The sequence below is a fragment of the Candoia aspera genome, chromosome 7 (assembly GCF_035149785.1).
Source record: "Candoia aspera isolate rCanAsp1 chromosome 7, rCanAsp1.hap2, whole genome shotgun sequence".
Taxonomy (NCBI): domain Eukaryota; kingdom Metazoa; phylum Chordata; class Lepidosauria; order Squamata; family Boidae; genus Candoia; species Candoia aspera.
Genome location: NC_086159.1, coordinates 32,148,389 through 32,173,817, shown reverse-complemented (window position 1 = coordinate 32,173,817; position 25,429 = coordinate 32,148,389). Strand labels below are relative to the sequence as shown.

The 25,429-nt window shown below is 40.7% G+C and overlaps 1 protein-coding gene across 1 annotated transcript in view; it reads right to left on the bottom strand.

Moving 5' to 3' along the window:
• GUCY2C (guanylate cyclase 2C) overlaps positions 1-25,077 on the bottom strand; it is a 95,225-nt gene extending 70,148 nt beyond the window's left edge. Inside the window, exons 1-6 of the mRNA XM_063308528.1 lie at positions 24,690-25,077; positions 23,531-23,649; positions 16,185-16,252; positions 15,018-15,233; positions 7,818-7,939; positions 3,226-3,322 (exon numbers count right to left, since the gene is read on the bottom strand). Coding sequence (XP_063164598.1) covers positions 3,226-3,322; positions 7,818-7,939; positions 15,018-15,233; positions 16,185-16,252; positions 23,531-23,649; positions 24,690-24,882 — 815 coding nt within the window. The 5' untranslated portion in view covers positions 24,883-25,077. The remainder of the gene's footprint in view (positions 1-3,225; positions 3,323-7,817; positions 7,940-15,017; positions 15,234-16,184; positions 16,253-23,530; positions 23,650-24,689) is intronic.
• Between the last annotated feature and the right edge of the window lie 352 nt (positions 25,078-25,429).

Below are 25,429 nucleotides of genomic sequence, written 5' to 3'. Positions count from 1 at the left end.
GGGAGATTCTCAGCCTGCAGTTCATATGCAACAGATTGTCACCCATCTGCGAGTGAAGAAACAAACTCAGCACAAGTGGCTGATATTTCAGATAGCTGGGAATCAGAGCCTGACTTTGGGATAGTACCAAGCCTTAAGTTACACTGCCAGCTATAGTGAGCAGAGCAGTGGAGATTGGTCTTATACCTCAAGAGAAGGGGGCTGTCATGCTCCCAAATCAAACATTCCCAGAACATCTGATCCAACTCGCATGCATGAATGGAGTCAACCTGCGTTGAAACTTGCGAGTAAGTTGAAATGGGAGGGGGGACAAGCCAGGAGTGTGAAAGCATCTTGTTTGGACTATCTCTAGCAGCCAAGGTCAACCAGCAGAAACAGCTGCACAGAACTGAATGGACTGGCACCAAAGGGGGGGTGCATACTGAAGAAGGGGGAGGGGGTTGAAATCATTGGACTGTTTTAACTTGGGGAAAGCATGGGAACTTCTATTTGCAACTTTTTCTCTGTACTGCACATTTCATTATCATTAAAGAGATTACTACTTAACTTGTATGAATCTATTTTATTGGTAAATTGAGTGGCAGTCATTACATAAAGTTGCGAATTGTTGACTGACTCTACCTGGAGACTCATATACCCAGAAGAGAGTTCAGATTTTTAGAAATATGTCAAAACCAACACCCAGAGCAATAACTATTCCAGTGGAGGAAGAAGAGACCGGGATGCAGCTAACTGAGCCAGAAACAAAGGCTGGATCACTAGCTGGATCCGATGGAGAGTCAGAAACAGAAGGTGCTGTGGGAATATCTTTGCCTCAGCAAAGTCGCACAGTGGAACTGGACACCAAATTGATCACCCTAGACGTCACTTGGGGCACCAAGGTGACTGCATCCCGGCTCCAGCCACCAAGTGATTCAGATCTCCAGGGAATGGAGTGGACATCACCCCAAGATCAGCAAAGAAGGTTGGGAAGATGGGACGGGAGGAGAAGTCATGCCGACTCCTCGCCAGTCCATGGAAGTGCGACCAAAGACCAGGGGACCCAGGCCCAAGGATTCTGAATCAGGGGTTACCCTGGACTGTATGCAGAATTTAGAAGCCAGGGACTGGACTGTATGCAGAATTTAGAAGCCAAGAAACCATGCTCCAAAGAGCATGTCCTTGGATCGGGCGTTGAATCAACTGGAGGCAGGATCCGTTCTGTCATCAAAGAGATACACACCTGAACCAACTTCAGGCTCCAGACAACCATCCCTGGTGTCGGAGACCCAAAAGAGCAGCAGACTTTCGGTGACCAGGGGAGAGCCGCTAGCTGGACACATAAGTCTGCCGCCTCCTAAAAGTGGGCATCACGAGCTGCAGATGAAGTTTATTGTGGACCCTCAGCAACTGTCCTTTTTCATGAGTAATATAGCAACTTATATGGAAGAGTTTGGGGCTACTTTCCCCAGAAGGGTCTAAGGTGAATCTGGTGGGGTCCAGATTGAAGAGACGAGTGGCTAACTGGCTAGTGCAGTTACACGATGCCGCGGCTCCCGCGGCTCCAGAACTGCATAATTTAGATGACTTCATGAGAGCTTCAAGGGAACACTTTGAAGATCCACTAGCGAAGCTGTGGGCCAAAACAGCTCTCCAGCAACTTTGACAGGGGTCTAAAACTGTATCTGAGTACGTGATGGAGTTTAAAGCCTTGGTGGGAAAAGTGACTGATTGGTCAGAATCCACCAAGGTGGACTACTTCAAAGATGGACTGCAACCGGAGCTGCTGCTCTGAGCATCAAGTGCTCTAATTAGGAACTCTGGCTATGTAAGTGGATCCTCCAGACTCCCTCCCCTTGTTGGAAATGACTTCCTGCTTTCTGACCTGTGTGCTTGAACATCCTATTCCAAATTCCTCCTGCTTCTTGTCCTACAATTGGACCCTTGACTTAGGAACAGCTTCATGGAATTCTCTAATTATTGAATCACAGACTGTCTGGGATTATTCAGTTTTCCTGCCTCCAAATTCTTCAAGGTGGGAGTCTTGTGGCACTGATGTAATTTATAAGGCTAGCAACCTCTCTTTGAACTCTCCAAGCCTTTGCTGCTCTTTGTCTAAATCTTGGCCTTTATCTTGGCCTTGGATAGTGTCAGAAGATTTACAACATGATGATAAAAGCTCTCAGACCTGTAAGTGCCTTCTTTCTATTTGCATCAGTTTGAAGACTTGCATAAGACATAAAGACTGTATTTTGTTAATAAACGTATCTCAGCCAAGTACCAAAACCCTAAGAAAATCTAATGTGCAGGAACGTAAATAATATGAATGATTTAACCTCTATTGCTTATTCTCCTAAATCCTTAGACAAATGGAAAAAAAGACTATAGATGGTACTAAAAAAGAAAAATGGTGATAGGCAGGATAGGCAGATCACACCCCTTCCAGTCATCTTCCCTGAACCCCCTTAGAGAAGCAATAAAAATGCCAGTTCAGCCATGAACTGCTTAGAAAGCAAAAGAATGTTGATTATAGTTGAAAGTGAGAAAAGCTACGGGAAACAAGGCTTGAAAGATAACACTTTGGGACAAATAACACAATAAACAGTAACCTTTATTCTAAACCATACAGCCTTTGTTTTTCCAATAAACCATTGTCTTTGTAGTTCTACCTTTATTACCTCTATTACCATTATTCCCGACCTCACAGATTACATGTATACTTTATTTGCATAAAACTATATACGGGGTCACATTCCAGCCCCTTTTTAGGCATTGCAGCCTCTGATACATAAACACAATTTATACTTCAGATGGATGGGTGTTGCTGGTCTCTGTTACTAATGAACTTTAGTGGGGAAATTTCTCCTACAGTACATATTCTACAGCCCTGCATATTACAGCCCTGGGTACATAGCAAATCATGTGGGAAATCGCAGCTTTTAAAACAACTACCCCCCCATAGATTTTGAGCTTTAATAGCTACTAATTTGGACATCAGTGGAGAGTAAATTCTCTCTCTCTATAAGGGGATTCAATAACTGAAAAGCAAATATTCATTTGCATAAGTTATACAGAACTTAGAAATAAGTTTTGGGAGCCTATGTGGTCTAGAATATATACACACACACATATTCCTACACACAATATGTGTATGTGTGTATGTCTGTGTGTGTGTATTCAGTCCTGAGAGGAAAAGATTCCATGGTCTCATTTTATTATTCTTTATTTGTCTTATAAAGTTTGTACCTGTGAAGATCTATCAGGATGAAAACTATATCCTCATCCACCTCTTCTTTCCCAAGGGCAGTTTTGATATCATCTGGGGTACCACATGTGAGGATTACTGTTAAAAAAAGCGAGAGAGAGTGATAAATTAGAAGTAATAAACATTTTTGCTTTATTTTTTTGAAAATACTACATTTAGAACATAACATTAAAGCTGACTTTTACATTAGAGTTATTGGGAACCTAGAACATTGAAAAAACAACAACAATCAACTGAACAAAACCAGAGAGATTAGAACTAAACATGGAAACTTAGTATTCTGATGGTTATCAAGAGAGAGTGAGGACTTCCTCTTTTTATTGTTAAAGGGACTTATGAGAATAGAGCAGAAAACAGAATTTGTAACTTGTTAAAACAGAATAAAAAAAGCAGAAGCAAAATAAACCTGTTGTCAGGGTTCTTCTGGATGATACTAGTATTGCAAGTTGTGCAAACAAGATTTCAAGGGTGCAGGTTTCTGACAAGTTTACTGCAAGAACTATAGAAGCAATTAAGAAAGAACAGCAGTTGCCCTGTATTAAATATAAGGCTTAATCTTTGTACCTCTTTGTCCCATCTGCACAGTGCAGTGTGCTTGAGACCCCGTTTCTCGGAGAGAGGAAGGGTTTCTACCTGTCCCTTGTTACAGGAACAGACCTGTTTGGTTTCAGTTCGTTGGCTTCTAAACTTGCCAGAACTAGCTCTTATACCACTTCCATCCTTGAAACTTTCCTTTCCCTATTCCTTTTGAAGTCCCAGGTTGAAATCCATACATCTTAAAGTTACTGCACTTGAGAAACACTGAGCAAAACCAACACTTATGATCCTTGTTACTGCATGATAAAGTATTAGCCTGCTTGTTTTGTGAGTAGGAACACAAGTGATGTGAAAGTTAAAATGGGGGGGAAAATTGCCCTCAAGGTTTGATCCTGTGTGACCCTTTGTAAAACGTCTCTAGAAGTTCCAGATTATTTTGCTCTGTTTGGTGGGAGATGAAGCTGCTTTCAAGAAGCTGATTCCAGTATTGAAAGGCTTCTCTAATCATAAGGAGTTCTTTCTTTAAAACAGCAGAGATTCTTTCTGTTGGCAGTAGTTGTCTAGAATGAAAGGTCAAGGTAAAAAGCCTTCCTCCAAGCTATCTGTAGAAAGATCACTCTCAACACACAAGCAGAAGCATGTTTGAACATCAAAGAGTATTTGGGATCCAGATGGTGGAATTGGGGCTGGCAGCTTCGAAATCTCACTTGAATGGGACCCTCCCTTAACAAGTTGCATTAAAATTCTTGTATGAGCCGCAAAATCAGAAATAAACTGGCAGTAAAAATTCCTTCTGCAAATTCTTACCAAGAAATTCTCAAGCCAAATTAATTCTTTGCCTTCATGGAGTATTTGGGTTTAGCATAGATCTGGGCTCCTGGAATCAGTTTTATCAGATTGTCATGGAATTGGAGGAGGGAGAAAGTTTCATGCCTCTTCTTTTCCAAAAACATCAACACAGTCAAAGATTTTGACAGGAAGCAGAGATGTCCTGCTAATTTGTAGTATAGGGAGGCAATTTCTGGTCCTGTTAGCAGTGAGATTAGTATTCCTGGGACGTCTCATCAGTCTTAGCGGATTTTGCACTCAGCTGGAGACTGAAGCCAATCCATCCCCAATTATATAGGAGCATGTAGAGGGAAAGCTAATTAGTGTTTCAAAGATTATTGATGGTCATAAAGTGTAATGAAGAGGGGCTGTACATTCAAAACTTGCCCCCAAGCCCAAGTCTGCCATCAATAGTTTCTACACTCATCAGTGGCTCTACCAGCTGAGCGAACAAGGCATAGCTGCATGCAATTGTAGATTGTGAAATTGTGGTAGCTCCAGAATCCATCACAATCAGAATATTTACTGCAGAGCCAGTCTGAGTGCAAAAAGTAAAAGACAGATGAAGTGTCAATGGTAAGTATTGTATGACTGAGCCCCAGTTAACATTTGGATGTCCCCCTCTCCCAGCTTCTTGAGGGGAAGACTGATTTGTTTCCAGGTTTGGAGAGCTTAGGGCTTCTACTTGCAAAAATCCCTTTTCTACACATTTAACTCTTGTCTTAAATTGAGGAAGTTTAGTGTGGAAAACTTATGGAAAATGACTTGATGCCCCCCAACACAAGCAAAGACACTGCATCCATGGTATTGTTTCTATATAATTGAAAATGGAACCCTACTGGCATCCTGCTGCATAGGTTTGACATCTGAAGATTCTGATGAACAGATTGGAGCTGGCAGGAAGAATGACAGAGAGTAGCAGTGATTCTCCTTCCTTTTTAAAGTGTTGCTGTTCCTCAGGACTTCTATAACCACACAACACTGAATTAATTCAGTGGTCCTTGAATACCTTTTTGAACTATCTCATCCTATCTGTATTTCATCAGATAGGCCCTCCTTAAACTGATTGACCAAAGCAAATTCATTTCGGCCCACAACCTGGCAAAAAATGTTTAAAGTCAGCCACTTACACGACAGTTTATCTTTTTGTGTTAGATCTCATGGTTGACTGTTGTCCATCAGGCAGAGTTATTGAAGGTAGTTGTCAGCCTAGTCCCAGGTCAATACATCTGGGTTGTTATGTTGCAAGAGGGCATTGACCATTTCCAGTTCTTTTAAGGCCAATTATAAACCCTACTCAGGAGTGATCTGTAGACATTTTCCTGGTCTTAAGAAAATGTACAATTCACATTAAATAGTGAAGGTTGTAAAGCTTTGGGGATTTCCATTGTACTTTTTAGGCAAGGAATCAGGAGACTGCATCAACCTGGTCACTGAAGCTCCTATTGCTGCTTTGGAACCTTAGTCCTTGTATGCCCATGTTGCACCTCTGCTTTGTAAGTGGCACTGGTTGCCGGTTTGCTTCCTGGTGTGACTCAAGGTGCTGGTTTCTATCCTATAAAGGGCCTGGTTACTTGAGGGACCTAGCATCTGTCTGGCTGATTTGATCCTGCAGGGTTGGCGCACTCCGATTCCTTTGATCAGGGTTCCCCAAAGTGTTCAATATTGACCCCAGGGGCCGATGGGACTATCTAAGGGGTCGATAAATGGCTGAGGGTCTTCATAGTAGTATTAGTTAAAGTAATATTGATTAAATTATTTTCATATAATAAATGTTTGGAGGTCAATGAACAACCTCCAAGCTTCATGAAGGGGTCGATGAGCTGAAGAGTTTGGGGACCCCTGGATTAAGCAATGTCATCTATCCGGACCCCAGAAGCACACCTTCTCTGTTTTATTGACTTTATTGTAATTTCTTTGTTCGATTGTTGTGAGCCACCCAGATTTGTTGAGAGTCATGTGGCATTCAAATAATAATAATAATAATAATAATAATAATAATAATAATAATAATAATATCAATAGAATCATCCCAGAGTAAGATAATTATTCCATGCCACGGTTCTAAGAGTGGAAGCTGGATTAGGGTATCTACAACATCTGGGGCATTTTGTGAACAAGGGGCAGATATTACTTCAAGATTGGGCAGCTTTATATAAAGTTGCCCAATCTTGAAGTTGTATCTGCCCTCTTGCAACGTAACAACTTGAAAGGCTACCCATTCCCAACTTAGAAAAAAATAAAAAGACACAAAAATAATTATATTTATTATATTCCAATTATATGCAGCTTAGAATATATATACATAGCTTTTCATACATCACATTAATTTCCTCCATGAGGATGACAGATGAGGGAGAGAAAGGGAAGAATGCTGCTACATATTAATATGAAAAGAAACTTGCTGATTCAGACCAAAGACATGACTCCAAGAGCAGCAAACAGAAGAACAGGGTGACAGCACTCTTCTCTCATTGTTTGGCCCTTCTAGCAACTGATTCCAAGACATGCTGTTCTGATACTAAAGGCCAGCCATAATAACTAGTTGCCACTGATAGCCTTGTATTCCATACATTCCTACAGATGTATCTAACTCATTGCATCTTCTGGCTGTGAAGAAGTACTTGCTGTCTTTTTTTAATTTATGGGAATCACACCATAACTATGGATACAAGAAGGCTTTAGGAACAAAATCCCTGTCATTGCCCTGATCATAACTGTCTCTTTTATTTGCAGTGGAATAAGCAGAAATTCAGAGAATACTGTTCAGTCTCAGAAGTGATAGATAAATAATAAATTAATCCCCTTTCTCCCACCGTTGCTCCTAATTAATAGAATTCTCCCTCTAAGACCTCGGTTAACAAGTAGACCGTATATTCTAGTCATGTGGTGTAGAGACCTTGATGGAAATATGCAGCCTCCATTGCCTAGGCAAAAGGGCTAAAATGTTTTTGAAATCCAGAATGTCCAGATTATGTTTAGAAGCAGCTCAGACAGACAGCTCCCTAATTCACAGGAGGAGGAGGAGGAGGTGGAGGAGGAGGAGGAGCTGGTGGAGGAACAGCACAACCAGACTTGCAGATTCTGTTGTCATAACCCATCTCAGTAAAAGTAGTTCTAGGCATCCTGTGGAGTTGATTTCATAGTCTGGTCTACCTAGTGGGCTGACATGTGGATTCCAAATACAAAGCACTCTCTGTTTCCTTACCATTGCTTTTTCGACTTGAATTTTTCACAATATCTTGCAGGTGTTCTGGGGTCCTTATCATTTCCTTGAATTTCATGTAGGTTGAGATATCTGAAACTGAAGTATCTAGGGCATTCATATACCTGGGATTGGAATAAGAAGCAGATAGGAAAATTAACATTTGACCGTTGCATGAAGTTCGGCAAAATATTTGGTGTGAGGAAGATGATCCAATTCCCCCAAATGTCAAGCTGTACATGTCTCTAAAAAAGATGGCATTTCATGTGCATCAGCACTTATATTATTAAAACAATTCTGTCCCTGTTGCCCAGTCCAAAATAACCATAGGCTTCCATCACATTAAGCTTGCTTTTAACAGTTGGAAGAGGTGCTTTCTCCTTCCCGTCATATAACTATTGTTCCTGAATATTCATCCCATATATATCTTAATATCTTTGTGTTTAGCATTCTTAATTCTACATCATATAATATAGTACATAATGCAGAGTTTCTCAACCATGGCAACCTTAAGATTTATTTATTTATTATTAATCAAATTTCTCACCGCCCATCTCCCAAAAGGGACTCTGGGTGGTTTACAATAAAACATAAACAAGAAAAATATAAAACTGTAAAATACTATAATACACAATAAAATAAATATGATAAAAACCCCAATGGCTGGAAGTTCTCTGTGATTTGCAAGCAGAGCAGGGTCCTTCTAAGAAAGTAACCATCCCCAGGAATGACTACTCTCTCTCCCGCCCCAGGCATGATAACAGAACCAGGTCTTTAGTTGTTTCCTAAAGTCCAGGAGGGAGGGAGCCAATCTCACTTCCAGGGGAAGGATATTCCAAAGGGCAGGGGCTGTTGCAGAGAAGGCCCGCCTCCTAGACCCCACCAGATGGAATTCTCTTACAGATGGGGTCTGTAGCATGCCCTCTCTGCATGACCGGGAGAGATGGGTTGATATGATGGGGAGGAGACGGTCCCTTAGGTAACCTGGACCCATGCCATGTAGGGCTTTAAAGGTGATAACCAACACCTTGAATTGGACCCAGAAGCATACTGGCAACCAATGCAGCTCGCAGAGCAAAGGGGTGACATGTGCTGATCTTGGGAAACCCAAGATCGCCTGCACAGCTGCATTTTGCACCAGCTACAGCTTCTGGATACTCTTCAAGGGTAGCCCCATGTACAGTCTATATGGGAAATAATCAGAGCATGAGTGACCGTTCAAAGGGCCTCTCGCTCCAGGAAGGGGCATAACTGGTGCACAACATGAAGTTGCACAAAGGCCCTCCTAGCCACGGCTGCCACCTGCTCTTCAAGCAGGAGCAGTGAGTCCAGGAGGACCCCCAAGTTACACACCGGGTCTGTCTGGGGCAGTGCAATCCCATCCAGAACTAAAGATGACAATTTCCCAGAAATCGAGGCACCATTAATCCACAGCCACTCCGTCTTCCCCAGGTTCAGCCGCAACCTGTTGTCCCCCATCCAGGCCTCCACAGTCCCCAGGCCCTTGGAAAGGGTGGCCATGGCATCACTTACTTCACCCAGGATGGAGATGTATACTTGGGTATCATCTGCATATTGATGATACCTCACCCGTAGTGATGGATGATCTCACCCAGTGGTTTCATGTAGATGTTAAAAAGGAGCAGAGAGAGTACCGAACCCCGCAGCACCCCACAAAGTAGGGACCATGGGCCAGATCTCTCGCTCCCTATCAACACTGACTGGGACCAACCCTGGAGGAAGGAGGTGAACCAGCACAGAACCATGCCACCCACCCCCAACTCCCTAAGTCAGTCCAGAAGGATACCATGGTCGATGGTATCGAAAGCCGCTGAGAGGTCAAGAAGAGCAAGGATGGATGCACTGCCTCCATCTCGCTCCCGCCAGAGGTTACCCATAAGTGTGACCAATGTCATTTCCATCCCATAACCGGGCCTGAAAACTGACTGAAAGGGGTCTAGATAATCTGTTTCATCCAGAATCCTCTGGAGCTGCAAAGCCACCACTTTCTCAACCACCTTCCCCAAAAAGGGGAGGTGGGAGACTGGGTGAAAATTGTCCAGTATAGTAGGGTCCAGCGATGGTTTCTTGAGGAGGGGGCGCACCAGCGCTTCCTTAAAGGCTGCTGGGAACACCCCCTCTCTCAAGATGTATTTACCATCGCCTGGACCCAGCCACATGTCACCTCCCGAGCTGCTTTCACCAGCCAGAAGGGGCATGGATCTAATTGGCAAGTGGTAGCATTTACAGTCCGGAGGATCCTGTCCACTTCCTCGGGTTCAACAGGGTCGAACTGGTCCCAGATAACCTGGCAAGTACGTTCCCTGGGTATCTCCTCCGACTCTGTCTCATGCTCAGAGTCCAACTCAATCCGGATCCGAGCGATTTTACCCTGCAAGTGTCCCAGAAATTCCTCAGCACAGCCCTGTAGATGGATTTCTGACTCCCCTTTCCCCAAAAGGGATCGGGTAATCTTAAACAGAGTCGCCAGGTGGCATTCTGCAGATGCAATAAGAGTGGAGAAGTACAGGCGCTTCGCTGCTCTAATCGCCACAAGGTAGGCCTTAATTGCAGCTCTAGCTTGTGTTCGGTCGGGTTCGGTTTTTGTCTTCCTCCAGTGGCACTCTAGGCGTCTCTTAACCCTCTTCAAAACCCTCAACTCCTCCGTAAACCACAGGGAGTGCCGGGTTTGGGTGGGCAAGAGAGGCCACACAGGCGCAATCCTGTCCAAGGCTCCAGCTGTCTCCCTATTCCAGGTGGCAGCCAGGGTCTCTGCTGGACCGTGCAGGAAAGACTTGGGTACAACCCCCAGCTCCCTCTGAAACCCAGCCGGGTCCATCAGTCACTGGGGGCAGACCAATTGAATGGGTCCTACCTCCCTGTGGAGGGGGGTGGCACAAGAGAATCTCAAGGCCACCAGGGCATTATCTGACCATGACAAAGGGGAAAGATGTAATTCTTCCCTCAGATCACCTTGCCACTGCTCTGACAAGAAAACTAGGTCTGGGGTGAGGCCACTGTCTTGAGTCGGGTCCTGAATAATCTGGAACAGGGCCATGGCTGCCATGGTAGCCATGAACTCCTGGGCTGCTTCCGAGGCCCACCCCAGGGATGGCAGATTATAGTCCCCCAGAACCATAAGCCTGGGGAACTCCACTGCCAAACCTGAGATGGCCTCCAGCAGCTCAGGCAGGGAGGTTGCTATGCAGCAGGGAGGCTGGTACAGCAGCAACACTCCCAACTGTCCTCGGGAACCCAGCTTGAAGAACAGGGTCTCACACCCAGCCACTTGTGGAGCAGGACCCCTGATGGCCACTATGGATTCTTGGATGACAACAGCCACCCCTTCTCCCCTGCCCTGAGATCGTGGCTGATGCCAGACTTGAAAACCTGCCGGGCATATCTCTGAAAGAGCAACACTTCCTTCCATGCCCAGCCAGTTTTCAGTAATACACGCCAGGTCTGCCCCCTCTTCTGTGATCAAGTCACATATGACGGGGGCCTTGTTGTTTATTGACTTGGCATTACAAAGCAGCAGCCGAAAGTCAGGACAACCACGAGTCTGCTGTCCAGGACCCGGGTTCAAGCACAGAGGGCCAGAACATGCCACAGGTAACAAACACCAGGGGCGTCTTCCTCTATGATAACCCGCCCTCTGGCTCCCGTCATATCGCCCCCTACCTGTCACCACCTCAATCACCTGCCCCGCCCTACAACCCCCAGAATCTCGAGATCCATTAGCCCCCACTCCTGGACTCCTGAGATTACTGGTTAAGGATAGGGACCCCTCCATTTGTTCACACAACCACACTTCAACTCAATCACATGGCTATGGAGGGCCCCCCCAGTGCACCAGCTCATGCTCTCGGCACTAGTACAGCCCAACCACCGCCCGCACTCAGACACTCACACACTGTGCCCCCCCTCGGTTTCTCTCACTAGTCAGCAGGGGGGCAACCCAACCACTACTCCTCACTTCCTGCCTCTCACTCAGGAAGTGAGTGTTCTCACACTACCCATCCAAACCTGGGTACCCTCTCACGTCTCTCACACCTGAGGGGGCCCACCATTCACCATTTAGGAATCCCTAATAGCCTAATTATATCTTGAGATGGTTAGGAAGGGATGGTCAGTTAATTTGCTATAGTCTCTATCCCAACGTTCTCAAATCCAGTTCTCAAATCCAGTTGTTCTAAAATCGACCAAAGCTGCGCCCACATCTGAGTGCCCTAACAGAACTCCAGAGTCCACTGTGCCACTCAGACCGCCACTCCCCTAAAGTCCTGTCTTTAAGTCTCCACCAAATCCACCTTCCAAGTCCTTGTGGCACTATACCAGTCCTCCTGCTCAGAGACTGCCCGGCTTGCTTTGTCGTGCTGCAGTTCATCGGTGCCTCAAACCCTCAGTCTGCCGTGTTCTCACTTTCCAGTCTCTTGTCCATCGTCTTGCACCCCAAGTCACATTGCCAAGGCTGGCCCAATGCCCCCGGCCAGCTGAGATGCTGAGGTCAGTCCACTGCTGCCAGATTCTTCCGGCCTCCAAGGTCTGCTGCACCGCCCGGTTCTGCCGCCCCACCAAGGCCAGACTCGCATCCCGGGTTTGCTGCTTCACCAGCTGCTAGGTTGCTTGCTGCTTGCTGCCAGCCGCCAGGTTGCTTGCTGCTTGCTGCCAGCCGCCAGGCTGTTTGTTACTTCGCCCGCCACCAGGCGCCCCAGAGCCTCAAAGCCACAAAGCATTGCTGTGGAGACGCTACCACCCCTGCTTCAACTGGGGGCTCCAGTGGAGGCAAGGACAGGAGGGGAGGGAGGAACGGCTCCTGCTCTGCCTCCGGTAAGAGGCTGCTGCAAAAGGGCCAACTGCTTCCTAGCACTCCGTCCAGGGGGGGGGGATTTCCCCACCTCCCAAATTCAGCTCAAATTGTTATCTTCAGCCCCCATAAAACCCTTAACCAGTGAATGGAGGCTGGGGCTGCAGTTTGGGCAATCTCAAACTCACCCCCCCAGAGCGGCAAATGGTGTCTGCTTGCGGTCGCCATCTTGTTTTTTTTATGTGTGGACTTTAACTCTCAGAACTCTCTCTGTTGTGCATGGTACACCCAAATAATCCCATACTTGTCTTGTTCTCTCAGCTCCATGTAAACATTCAAAATCTTTAGCCTCTCATACCTTAAGTTGGTAAGGAGAATTGAATCCCTAGAAATAATGATAGCAGTATATTTACCTCTTCTTGGGCTTCATCCTTTGATAGGAAAGAGTGAAGAAAACATGATCTGTGCACCCAGTTCCTGTCAGGCCCACTAGGTAGACTAGACCAGAAAATCAACTCTGCAGGAAGGCTAAAATTACTTTTATCAACATCAGCTATAATAACAGAACCTTGCAAGTGTGATTGTGCTGTACCGCCTCCTCCCTCTTATACTTCAGTGAATTAATGTAGAAAATAAAGAAGATGACCTTGACAGAGACATGCAGGAACTATTACCTAGGCAAAAGGGGCTAAAGCATTTTTTAAGTCTGCAACTATGAGATAACATTTGGAAGCAGCTCAGACAAATTCATTAGAATAGGTTGGCTGCTGGAGAACTTTTCAGTGCAGCAACCACTTTCCTTTTTGGGTTGATAGACTACCCATAATGTAGAGTAACTCATGTTAGTGACATCATCACCAAACCAATAGCTAGAGGAAAAGTACAATGGAACTTTGGAGGCCATGATAAAAGTTCATCTAAGAGCATTTCAATATCTGGGATCTGATATTGTCACAGATTTTGTTTCCTTCAATACTGCCTTCAACACCACTAATTTGGGATTTTTCTCTTTCAAATTTGTGCACAGGAGGGATGACAGAGGGTCGCTGGAACTGCTGTGTCATTAGTGGGAGGGAGAATAACATTCTCTAGAGTAAACATCTTGGACTTTGTAGAGAAGACACAGAACCTCTTGAGGGAGACCTGATCTCTTGCCTAGCAAAATCTGAAGGAGCGTGAGCAGAACAGAGGTCTGGTATGATGTGCATATCAGGGAATACACCTTCAAGTCAGAGACTAGGTATTGGTCCTCAGACTGGACATACCACAAGACCCTGCAGCCTGGGAGGGCCACAGTTGCATTAAAATGAAGGAGAGACATCAGAAATCTAGAATACATCATGTAAAATGCTCTCAGACCCTGAAGCCCTACAACAGTCTTCCCATAGAGGTTGGCCTCTGTATTATATAATCGAAAATAATGACAGACCAGAATGTGTCAGGAGGTTCAGCATGACTGGTGACAGCCTACTGCAATTATTTTTCACTTGGAAGCCATTAGAAGAAAATTCTACTATTGAGGTCTAAATCATTACCTTCTGGTGTGTCACATTCTTGTTTCTTCAACTCTGATCTTACCTTCCCCTGTTTAAGACACTGGCTCTATCTTCTGCATGACCACTATTGCCACTAAGGGTCTTACTATGTCATACACAATCTGAGATCAGAGATATAGCATGCATCTGAAGGCAATGCTTAAATTTTTAATTGCTAATGTTCTGTGTGGCTAACAGGTATTAAATGCAGAAATAACTAAATAATAGGGTTGTACATCATCTCCATTTGGAAGGGAGAAAGATGATAAAAAGTCTGTTGTGGCAAATCACATCCGTTGGCAACTCTTAAAGAAACGGCATCTTTTCCTACATTGACATGGCTGCTGGGAAAAGACATTTAATGTAAGGAGGTGCTGATAATGAATGCATGCCCATGGCCTGCTTCAGGTTTTGAGGGAAAAATGGTAATTCTACCATTCAGTTATATAACTTCATCTGTCTTCTTCTATAGCCATGGTCTGGTCTTTGTGGACAACAAATGCTTGAGAGACAGAAATCAATTTGCAGGAAAACTCTCTTCTATGTACTGAAACTAATAAAAAATCCATACTTCAGTAACGTTTTTATTAACACCAACTAAAATTGCACAAAATTGTGTACTATTTTTGGTTATTTGATTTTGTTTTATTTTGGGCCAATTTGGTAGGTTCTAATTCCTGTATTATCCACCTATATTTTTGGACTTTTTTCCCTGATGAACCAGCATGGTTTATGATTGCTTTTAACTGAAATGAATGAAATTGATAAGATCCAGATTGGATTCTTGTACAGGTGAATGTGGTTAAATCTTACATTTAAAAACACACAGATTTTCAGAATGGAAGCCTGAAAGTCTCCTACCAGTAGCAGTCTTCAGTGATGTCATTCTTCTTATAGACATAAACTGTTTCCCACACAACAGTTTTGAATGGCAAACTGGAATTTTTCCAGAAATCAATCAAGAAGTAGGTCACCTTCCTAGCTGGAGTTAACATCCTTGTTAAATTTGCTTTGAAGTCACAAGACAAACCAAAACTCCCAACAGAAATCAGAGGGGGGTCCAACTTATGATCTAATCTAAAAAATAAATAATAACCAAATTATTCCAGTATGGCTGCTATTGCTATCAGTATTTCATAATCAAAGTAACATGAATCACACTTGTAATACTCTTCTTCAATTTTACTTAAGCTTAAAATCAGTATGAAACCAAAATAAAGTAAGCTATTTCTTTCAGAAAAATGATTTCATAAATTATACAAGTAGTTCTTATAGCCAAATTTTATAGCATGGGCTGCTTCAGTTGACGGTTTCAATCAGTCAGCTATCAGTGTCATTCATAATACTAACATCCAGTCCTCCTCCCATCCATTGTTCTACTAGCCCCTCAGTCAGGATTCTGCCAGTGAGCACACACTCTACAGGGGCTGCTTTGAAAGAGGGGCATCCTTAGCATTTTTTTCTTAATTTTTTTTTTAAAAGCTGTTTCATTTTCCTCTTATGCATAGTGAAGCAATATTTCATGAGTGGATATTGGGAATGGGGAATGAATGGACAGATTGCTCTGATCTTTTATCTGTCAGTGTACCTGCAACTTTAAGGTTACCAGATCTGGGCTGCAGAAATCTGGACAACTCCTAGAGAGCAACAAAGAGATAGATTATCTATATTTCTTTACTGACATCTAGTGGTCATCAATTTTTTAACAGCCCATTTCTGGTAGTCTTAAATTATGCACAAATCCAACACTGTAGCAACACTAGGCTACTAGCAAGTTTGAGGACTTTCAGCCAAAAATGTAATTTTCTATGGCATATTTACTACAATTGAAACATGAATATTATTATTTATTAAACTGGTATTCTGCTGAATCTTTCAGACTCAAGGTGGCATACAACAGCATAAGACAATATAAGATGAGAAATGATCCCAAAATATAATATTTTTTACATGAATCTCCTAAGCTTTTAACTAGGTAACAAGTTAATTCAATATGTTAACCTTATTCAAATATGGGTTGATACTTACGAGACCAACTGATATGTGGCAAATGAACACGTGGGACCTAGGACAACACACCCACATTTGCTATGGTCCTGAAGCACAAAAGATCAAAATCAAGACAAGACAATGATAGAATATGCCTTTGTACAACTTTATCAGATGTGCGTTATAACCATTATTGGCAAGAGGTCTTACTTTTTTTATATAAAAGCTTTATTAAATTTAGAACAAAGATAAAAACTACAAAAAAGCACAAAAAAAACCCCTACATGAAAACGAAGAGAAAAAAAAGAGGTGAGAAAAAAGGATTTTTTAAAAAGAAATTACAAGATGACTTCTGACTCTCAACATCAAGAATATACAATTTCCATAATTAGTCCTTTACTCTAAATTTAACCAAGATCACATTATTTCTATAAATCATAGGCATTATAAAAATCAGTAAAAGCAATTGCTTCTTCCCCTTATATATAAAGAAAAATAAACAAATATATAAACCTCCAAATCAACTTCCTTCCCCCATAGAAATCCATTTATGAAATGTTTCCCTCCTAGCACTATTCTATATATTTCTGGCCACTACATTAACAATCAAATTATACAGTAAAAGGATTTAAAAACATTTAAATTATCTACTTAAATACTTAGTACTACTATAACAATCTTGCCCCTATTAAACCTTAAAAAAACCAAACAAACTTTAAATCATTACAGAAAAATAGAATCATACAGCCTTGAAATCAATCCACATACTTATTCTTAATTTCTTATCCCACCTCAAAATAAACCAGAACATTTATTTGTCTCCATATTATACACAGGACATTTTTTATAAATAAATCAAGGAACCCGAGTGCCCCCTTAGAAAGTCAGCAAAAACTTTCCCACATAACAGAGCCATCTCCTTCTCAAAACAAACCCTGAGACAAACAGACCAGTCATCATCTTGCAAGTCGAATTGTAACTCCTTTATGAGCAGCATATAATCATCAGCTGGCTTTTCCTCACATTCTGGATTCTCATGATCCGGAAAAATGCCTCCTTCTTGAAAAATCTCTTCCTCTCCTTTCATGAAATCCTCAGCCAATTGATACATTTTAAAAATAATATCCCGAACATCTTGCAAAATAGCTTGAGTAGTTTCATGGAGAATTTGTTTGAAATCAGCACAAAGCTCAGCACAGAGTTCTGAAACTGTCCCCTTAAGGTCGGCCATAATTCAGGCAGTAAAATCTAGCTCCCTATGAAAGGCCTCCAGAAGCTATTGAATGATATTGACAAAACAAAAAGTATGCAAACCAGCAGATACAGCGTCCAAGGAAAGTGAACAGAAAACTGAAAACCCACAACATCAAATTAAATATGTAGGAAAATGTTAAATCCTTCAAATTAGATACAAAAATAGTAATGGAGAGATGATTATTCATTCTCAGTCCTCCTCAAATTTTAAATAGGAAGTAAGCCAGCAGTTAAGAAAGTTTTAAGGCTACTCCAGAAACGATTAGCACCAAGGGATTCATTTCTTCTTAGTGAGGAAAGCCCCTCTTAAGGTACAAAAAATTTAAAAATATACAAATTGGGTGATTTAGAAATGAGAAAGGCTTAACTTAGTGTCCCATTAGGGCTGCAGCATGGTCTGGAAAATAGTGGTATCCTGACTCCCGTCTCCTCTTACCGGACTAGCGCCAACTCTATTGACGATCCTCAGGCTACAAGGGGACATTCCGAAGTATAAATGGGGTGATTCTGAGTGTTTTCTGTCCATGAACATGCTCTAGGGCAACAGGAAAAGCCTGCCTGTGCCCCCAAAAAACCCCCACGCTGCCAGGGCTGCCTGCTGAGCTTGCAGGCAGGCTGTTCAGTTGGCCATCTTTTCCCTGGAAGCCCCGCAAGAGGTCTTACTTTTAAACTCTTGTGCCTTGATCACCTCTTGATCAGAAACCATATTTGTTTTTCCAAATACCTCTTTCACATAATTCCTCTTTAATATACACAGTGCCTTAGCTGATGTAAACTAATCAGTGTCTTTATTTAAATGAAGGGTCATCTATAATGGTCACTGCAAAGGCAGATTCAATGAAGCAAGTAATTTTCTGATTAGCCGGCTAGACCTGTGGCTGACTTTCACTTAGTTCTGCACTCTGTAAAATTGCTTTTATGAAAAAATAAAATGAAGAAAAGGGCTTGACTAACACCTAAAAAGAATAATAGAAACATAGGATTGAAAGGGACCTGGGAGGTCTTCCAGTCCAGCCCCTGGCCAGAGCAGGAATCCTCAGACCATCCCAGACAAATGGCTGTCAGGACATACTTTTCCATTTCTGACTTCCAGAGAAGCAATGGCAGACAGAATGAGTAGCCAGCAAATGGATTGGCACCTCAAAATTCCTCTCCAGATAAAGGGGAGGACCTGGGATTGCCCACAAGTGCTCCATACAGAGGGTCCCCAAGAGGACACTGTGAAACAGTAGTCTCCAGCAGTTTCAGAGCTCTGGGACCCAAGGGAAAGTCAGCTTTGCCCAAGCCACGGTTCGGAGCCTTCAAACGGACACTGGTCTGCCCACTTCCTTTCATTCCCCCCCCCAATACTTCTATTGAAGATTATATTATACAATAAAACTAATACAACTAATACAACTACATAATACAGAAATACATTTTTAAAAACCTAAGAAAATTTTTAAAAGTTTTAAATTTTTTAAAAGTGCAGGAAAAAAAGGAAAGAAAAAGATAGAAAAAGAACCTTCCCCCTTCATCCCCAGCAAGTATAATCAACATTAGCAACTTATCACTATCTCTTAAAATACAACGGAACACTTCTTCATTCCATACCTCACCCCATTCTCTATATGCCTAAATCCTTGTCTCTCCATATTAATCAGCAAAAGTCCAGTAAGGATTATCAGAAATAACAACAGAAGTATTAAAAACTATATCAATTACACCAAGTTTGAATCCTTCCTTTTATATTTATATCTCCATTTCTATTTAAAGAAATCTCCCCTATTTCCTCAGTTCAAACAGTCAAAGTTCAATCCCAGTAAAAAAAACAAAAACAATTAAACATTACCAAAAATAGCCTACTTCCTTTCTTAATCATTTCTGGAAATGGCTTGTTAACTGCTTTTTGGATATTAAGAACTTTCAGAATGACAACTTTCATCACACCGGTGATTCTCCTTCAGTCCTCAGCAAAAGAAGTTTCATGTAAGTTTAAGGGCTTTAAATATATATATTTTGAAATAAACAGCAAAGAGGTGATTAGAACATTGATTTTGGAAAGTCATAATTGGATGAAGGGGCCAGATGGACTGGAAATAAGATTTTGAAATTAATTATAAGAATCCTTCCTGTGGGTTGTTTAAAATCCTATTTAAAATATATGAAGATTTTCAGTCTAAGTGTAAGAAATCTTCCCGTGAGAAAATGTGGATTAGAGAAAAACATGATAAAAGGAGACTTTGAAGGCTGGACACTAGAGGCAACCAGAAAGAACTAAAGATTATAATTAAAGGAGAATTAATGCAAAATGGAGAAAAATATTTTAACTTTGGAAGAATTCAAGGATATTTGGAAACAATGCAGTCAGAAATCTTTTAAGATCATCTGCTAAAAGAGGGCTTAAAAGAGGAGAGAGAAGGGGATATGACTGAGAATCAGGCAGTTTGGGATGATTTAAAAATGACAAGTTACAAGGATGATATGGAAAAAGATGTTACACTGGATTTACAAATTAAACTGGCTGATGTCTTAATAACTAAAAGGGACACACAAACAATAAATCAGAAGAGTGACTTGGTATCAGCCCTTCCACGTAAACCAGACAGGAAACACGACTAAATGAACAAATTCTACCTTATTGTAAGGCTATATTAACAGAATCTTGCAAGTTGGAAAGTACAAATCTTCCACCCTCCCTATTTATCACTGGAGTGATCAGGGCAGGTCTCTCATAAGTTTCTTCTTTAGACCATCACCCTCTCTCTCAGACTCCCTTTCCTGATCACTGCCTAGGCAGCATCTCTTCCCTCTGTTCTCTAACATCACCCTCACATTCCATCACACTTAGAAAACTTTCTTATCTTGGACTTACAAAAGAGATATGTTAAACTTATGAAGGAATTCCTGAGAAAAGGCAAAGAGAAAATGAAAAGAAATCAGCTTCTGGGACACTATTTAAAGGGAATAAACATCAAGATTTTTAAAAGCAAAAGGAAGGAATATAAAGTTGACATTTGATCAAGGTTAAAATATATATGATGTTCTTGCTAGTAGCTCTTAATTTCAAGCTAGTAGCTCTTACTTTCAATATATGATGTTCTTGCTAGTAGCTCTTAATTTCAAGCTAGTAGCTCTTACTTTCAAGTAGCTCTCAAGTTTTTCTTGACCAGGACTGAAGATTTGTTTATAGATAAGAGATAAGATATGGGAAGAAGATATTTTTGTTGTATTTTCAGAGAAAGTCTTAAGCTATGGTGTTAAAAGGAAAGGAAAGGAATACAAAGTTAGCTTATTTGATTAAGGTAAAAATATAGATGTTCTTATGGCTGGTAGCAAACATCCATTAAGAGCTACCAGTCATAACAACATCTATGTGATGTGGGGGGAGGCTTTCACCATCACATAGATGTTGTTATTGCTGGTAGCTCTTAATGGATGTTTGCTGATTAGGACTGAATGACAGGGCTTTAAAATTTGTTTATAGGTAAGAGATGAGATATGGGAAGAAGATAACTCTTGTTATAATATTAGAGAAAGTGATAAGTTCTGAAATTCTGAATTTTTTTTTTGACAATTTACTATTTATTTTTCCTTTTAAAAAATTTTTCTCTGCACTTTTTAAATTTTTTACTTTTATATTTTCCTTAGTTTGTATTAGTTTTTTATCTTTCTATCTGTAAACTTTAATAAAAATTATGATTAAAAAACGGACACAGACTTCCACTTCTTAATAGCATTCATGATCAGAAAATTCCTCCTTATTTCAAGTTTGGATCTTTCTCTGTAAAGCTTCCACCAACTGGTTCTTGTTCTACGCTTGGGCACTATGGAGAAAAAAATCAATATCCTCTTCCCTTTGACAGCCCTTCAAGTATTGGAAGACTGCTATCATGTCTCCCCAATGCCTTCTCTTTTTAAAGCTAAACATACTCAGTTCTTTTAACCATTTCTTAGATTTAGCCTCCAAGCCTTTCACCATCTTGTTGCTTTCTCAAAATTCTTTCCAGTTCCTTTCTTATCCCTCAGCCCACCCCACCGGGTTACTCTTGTGGGAAAATCAGAAGGTGTGAGTATTAGGTATGTACATCACCTTGAGTTGACCAAAGATAAAGCTGGGGCAAAAATTAATTAATTAAATATTAGGGCATTCACATTCTTCTCACAAGTACTATTGCCAAGCCAGGTAACCCTAACCTATCTTGTACCTGTGCATCTGGTTTTTCCTCCCTAAGAACCTTACATTTCTCACCATTGAACATCATTTTATTGGATAACATCCAATATTCAAGCCTATTAAGACCCTTTTGAACCTTGAGCCTGTCTCTGGAAGTTTTAGCAATTCTTCTAGCTTTGTGTTATCTGCAGTTTTGATGACTATCCCTTCTATCCCCTCGTCTAAGTCATGTTATAAAAATGTTGAAGAGTAGTGAGCCCAGGGCAGAACCCTGAACTATCCCACTGTATACCTCCCTCCATATACAGAGAGATTTACTAAGGACCACATGTTGGGTATAGTGGTAATGCAAATCCAACTGATAGTGGGAGCACCCCTCCCACATTGTTCCATTTTATCAAGATGGCTATTCGACTTTATCAAATGTCTTACTAGGTATGCTTGGTCTATTAATCTACTCACTTTCAAAAAAAAGTAGTAAGATTTGTCTGGTATGACTTATTTTTAACAAACCCATGCCAGCTTCAGGTAAACAGCTTCTTGCTTTCTAAGTGCTTGCCATTCCTAAGTGTGTCCATTTTCCCTTTTATCTAATAAAATTTGTATTTATTTAAAGATAAGACTGAATGGTTGCAGGGCTATTCCTTATATTTCAGGTTGTTCATACTGTTTTCTTAATTGCTGCATTTCTGAGCTTTGAACAAGAAAATGCAGGGCTTCTTTCTTTTCTATTTTTCCTAGAGTCAGATAGAAGTAAAGAGGTCCTGGCCAGAAAGGTTAAAAACTCTCAGCTAGTTAGGAAATTCTGCTAGACTGTTTGTTTATTTTATTTATATTTATATATTGAAGAACCCTTGGAAGAAATGCTCAATCTGTAGGTTAAAATTCCTTTTCTGGGTTTGTAATACTAAGCAAATGAACAAGAAGATGGTGTGTGGAGGAGGGAGGAGTCTGTAGACAGAGATATAGACAAAAAATAAAAGACATGACATAAACTAATTATTTAGATGAGAATAGGGAAAAGGTAGGAGAAGTTACAGTGGGTCAGCAGAATTATAAATGATCTTTCTTGAATGAACTTAGTATAAAGGATGAGGCTGGATTGTTTTCCCTGTTCATTCTTTTATGTTTTTCAGCCTACTGGGCTTTCACACAATGCTGCCATTGCTCTCCTGGATTTAAGGCTTCTAATTCTGGTTCTGACTCTGCTGAGGTGGAAGAAGAGGTTCTTTTTCAGGATGTCTCCAGAGGGCTTGTCAACCTTCACTCCCTTCTCCTATGTCAGAGCTGAACATCATATCCTATGGCAATAATCTTATATATTTAGAAATTGATTAAACTCAAAATCCATACTAGATATTAGGGCTGTCCATGTTTTCAAAATGATTTGGGAGAAATGATTTGAACTTTGCAAAAGTAGATATATCAAGACTATCAAGAAGAACTTTAAAGACTCTTTATTAATTTCCAGAAATGATTTGAGGGAAGATTGCAGAAGAGGAGCAGTCCATGAGTAGCTCCTGTAGTTCTGATCTTCCTCCAAAAAGGAGGCAGAATGTTAACTACCAGTGACTTAATGGTTGTATAGTCCACACTGGTTGCTCTTTGCATTAGGTTGTTGACAATTATTGAAAATGAAGAGATCCTTGTCTCCCTATTTGGCAATTGTTATTGGGAGAAAAGAACTGCTTGAATTTAGTATTTTTTCAATTAATATGTACAATCCCCCTAGCAATTTTCAGAGTCATGCATTTTGTTTCATCAGCTTTAAAAGGTTGCTGCTGTTTCAATGATGTAATAATAACAGCATGGACTTTTGAGAAATAACTTTACAAACTAGCAGCATTAAAGCAAAGATGGGGAAAAATGTCATTGAAATTAAAGCTAGTCAAACATAATATGAGAAGGAGGCATAATAGTCACTATAAACCATGTCAAAACTAAAAATGTTGCTATAAAAGTTCATCATACTCACATTAAGTTGTTTAACAAATGCCACACCTTCACAAGTGCTAGTGCGGCACCCTTGTGAGGAATAGACAGATGTGTTGAACACATCATATGTAGCATTGACATTGACGCTAATCTTGTTATCTATAACAAAAATGCGAATATAATATATACTGAATTGTAAGATAAATTTTGAATGATAAAAAGTGATTGAATTGTAAAATAATTTAAAATAGTATGTACTACAATAATTTTAGTGAGGTTTTATAGTTACATTTATTGTATTGTGTACCTTCTCTCTATATATACATACATTGTAGATCTTCTATATTTAAAATAAATGGTAATAGAATATGGGAATTTTAACTGTACTAGTATCCTATGGAAGTTGATTATTATACTTTTCTTTCTTTCTTTTGGTAAGAAGCAAGATTTGCTCTGGTTGCAGGTAGAGAAGTGTCTTCCAAACAAATGAATACAATTTAAAGCCTGGACGATGTTAGTCATATTTTTCAGCAATAGATGAGTAGTATTTAAGGCAAATGCTTAATCTCTAAAGAATTTACTTGAAAAAATTTAAACCAAATTTCCCAAAGCTGCTATCCTCCAGATGTTTGGAACTATAATTCCCATCATAAATGGTCTGTTCTTCCATACTATTGCTATCATAAGCACTATGCAACAAGCAGTCTTGATATTGACAACATCATATTCCATTTCTATTCAGCAGTTGTAAGATCAATTACAACTGATATCCCATGGGGGAAAAATGGTTTCATCCTCCATGAAAGAATGGCACAAACTGCATTCTCAGTAAGATAAATCTGAGAAAATTAGCAGGTATGCCTGTATATTTGTCATGCTGTGCTGTAATCTGGAAGCTGTCCTAGAATCATTACTAAATATTAACATTTTAATGTATTAAATATTTCACATTGCTAAGAGACTATTAGATTATATAAATTGTATTTTGATGTTATGCTTCAAAATGTTTATTTTTTTTAACTAAAGATGACTCATGGCTTCAGAAAAAAAATTATGATTCATTAAAAACCAACACTGAAACCACCTAAATGCTGTTAGGATAGCATTGGTTTAAACTGTACTGATCAATTATAGATAATTGATAGCTAAAGGTTTCCTAAGTACTGAAAACCATAGAACAATGCAGTTAGCATCCTTACCTCTCAGAATGTCACGCACCAGATGGAGGCCCAGTTCTACAGTTGGTTTTAAGTTCTCTGAAATAACTGGATAGTCAGAGTCATTTAGCAACATTACATTAATCACATATTCATCCTTCCCACATGTGGTTTCACTAGTGTGCCACAGCAGCTGACTCAAGAGAAATGATGCTCCCCAAAACTGATGCATCATTGTTGCCTTATACTTCGTAGAACAGGCTAGGGTGGCTTCTTTCACATGCTACGTGGCATGTGGCGTGTTTTAAACCAAATCAGGAGTATCTGTCATATGTCTGGCACTTTGTTCAACTTCCCTTCCTTTAAATGGGTCCTTCTCTTTTCTGTGCTTCTTTTTCACCCCACACCCATCTGCCTTACCTGTTACTTCTGCTTGTAAACAATTAACAGGAGTAGAACTCATGAAGATGGGAAGGGACCAAAGGTTGTTTTTCATGTTTGCTGTAGAGAACATGTAGGCTATAAAACTGAGGCATAAGCCACACCTCACTAGATAAGCATTCAACATGATTCATAGGAAAAAGAAAACAGGAGGTGCCAATAACATTTTTAAAAAACATGAAATAACGTTTAAAAGCTCATTAATACAGAACACAATGGCTACTGGTCTTGCCATTCTAAGTCCTAATGGCTTTAAAATGAAGGGTAAGAAAGAAGCCCCAAGGGTACTAAATATGTGGTTTGCTTTGAGGTTTTGTTTTAATTTTTTCATATTTACTGTC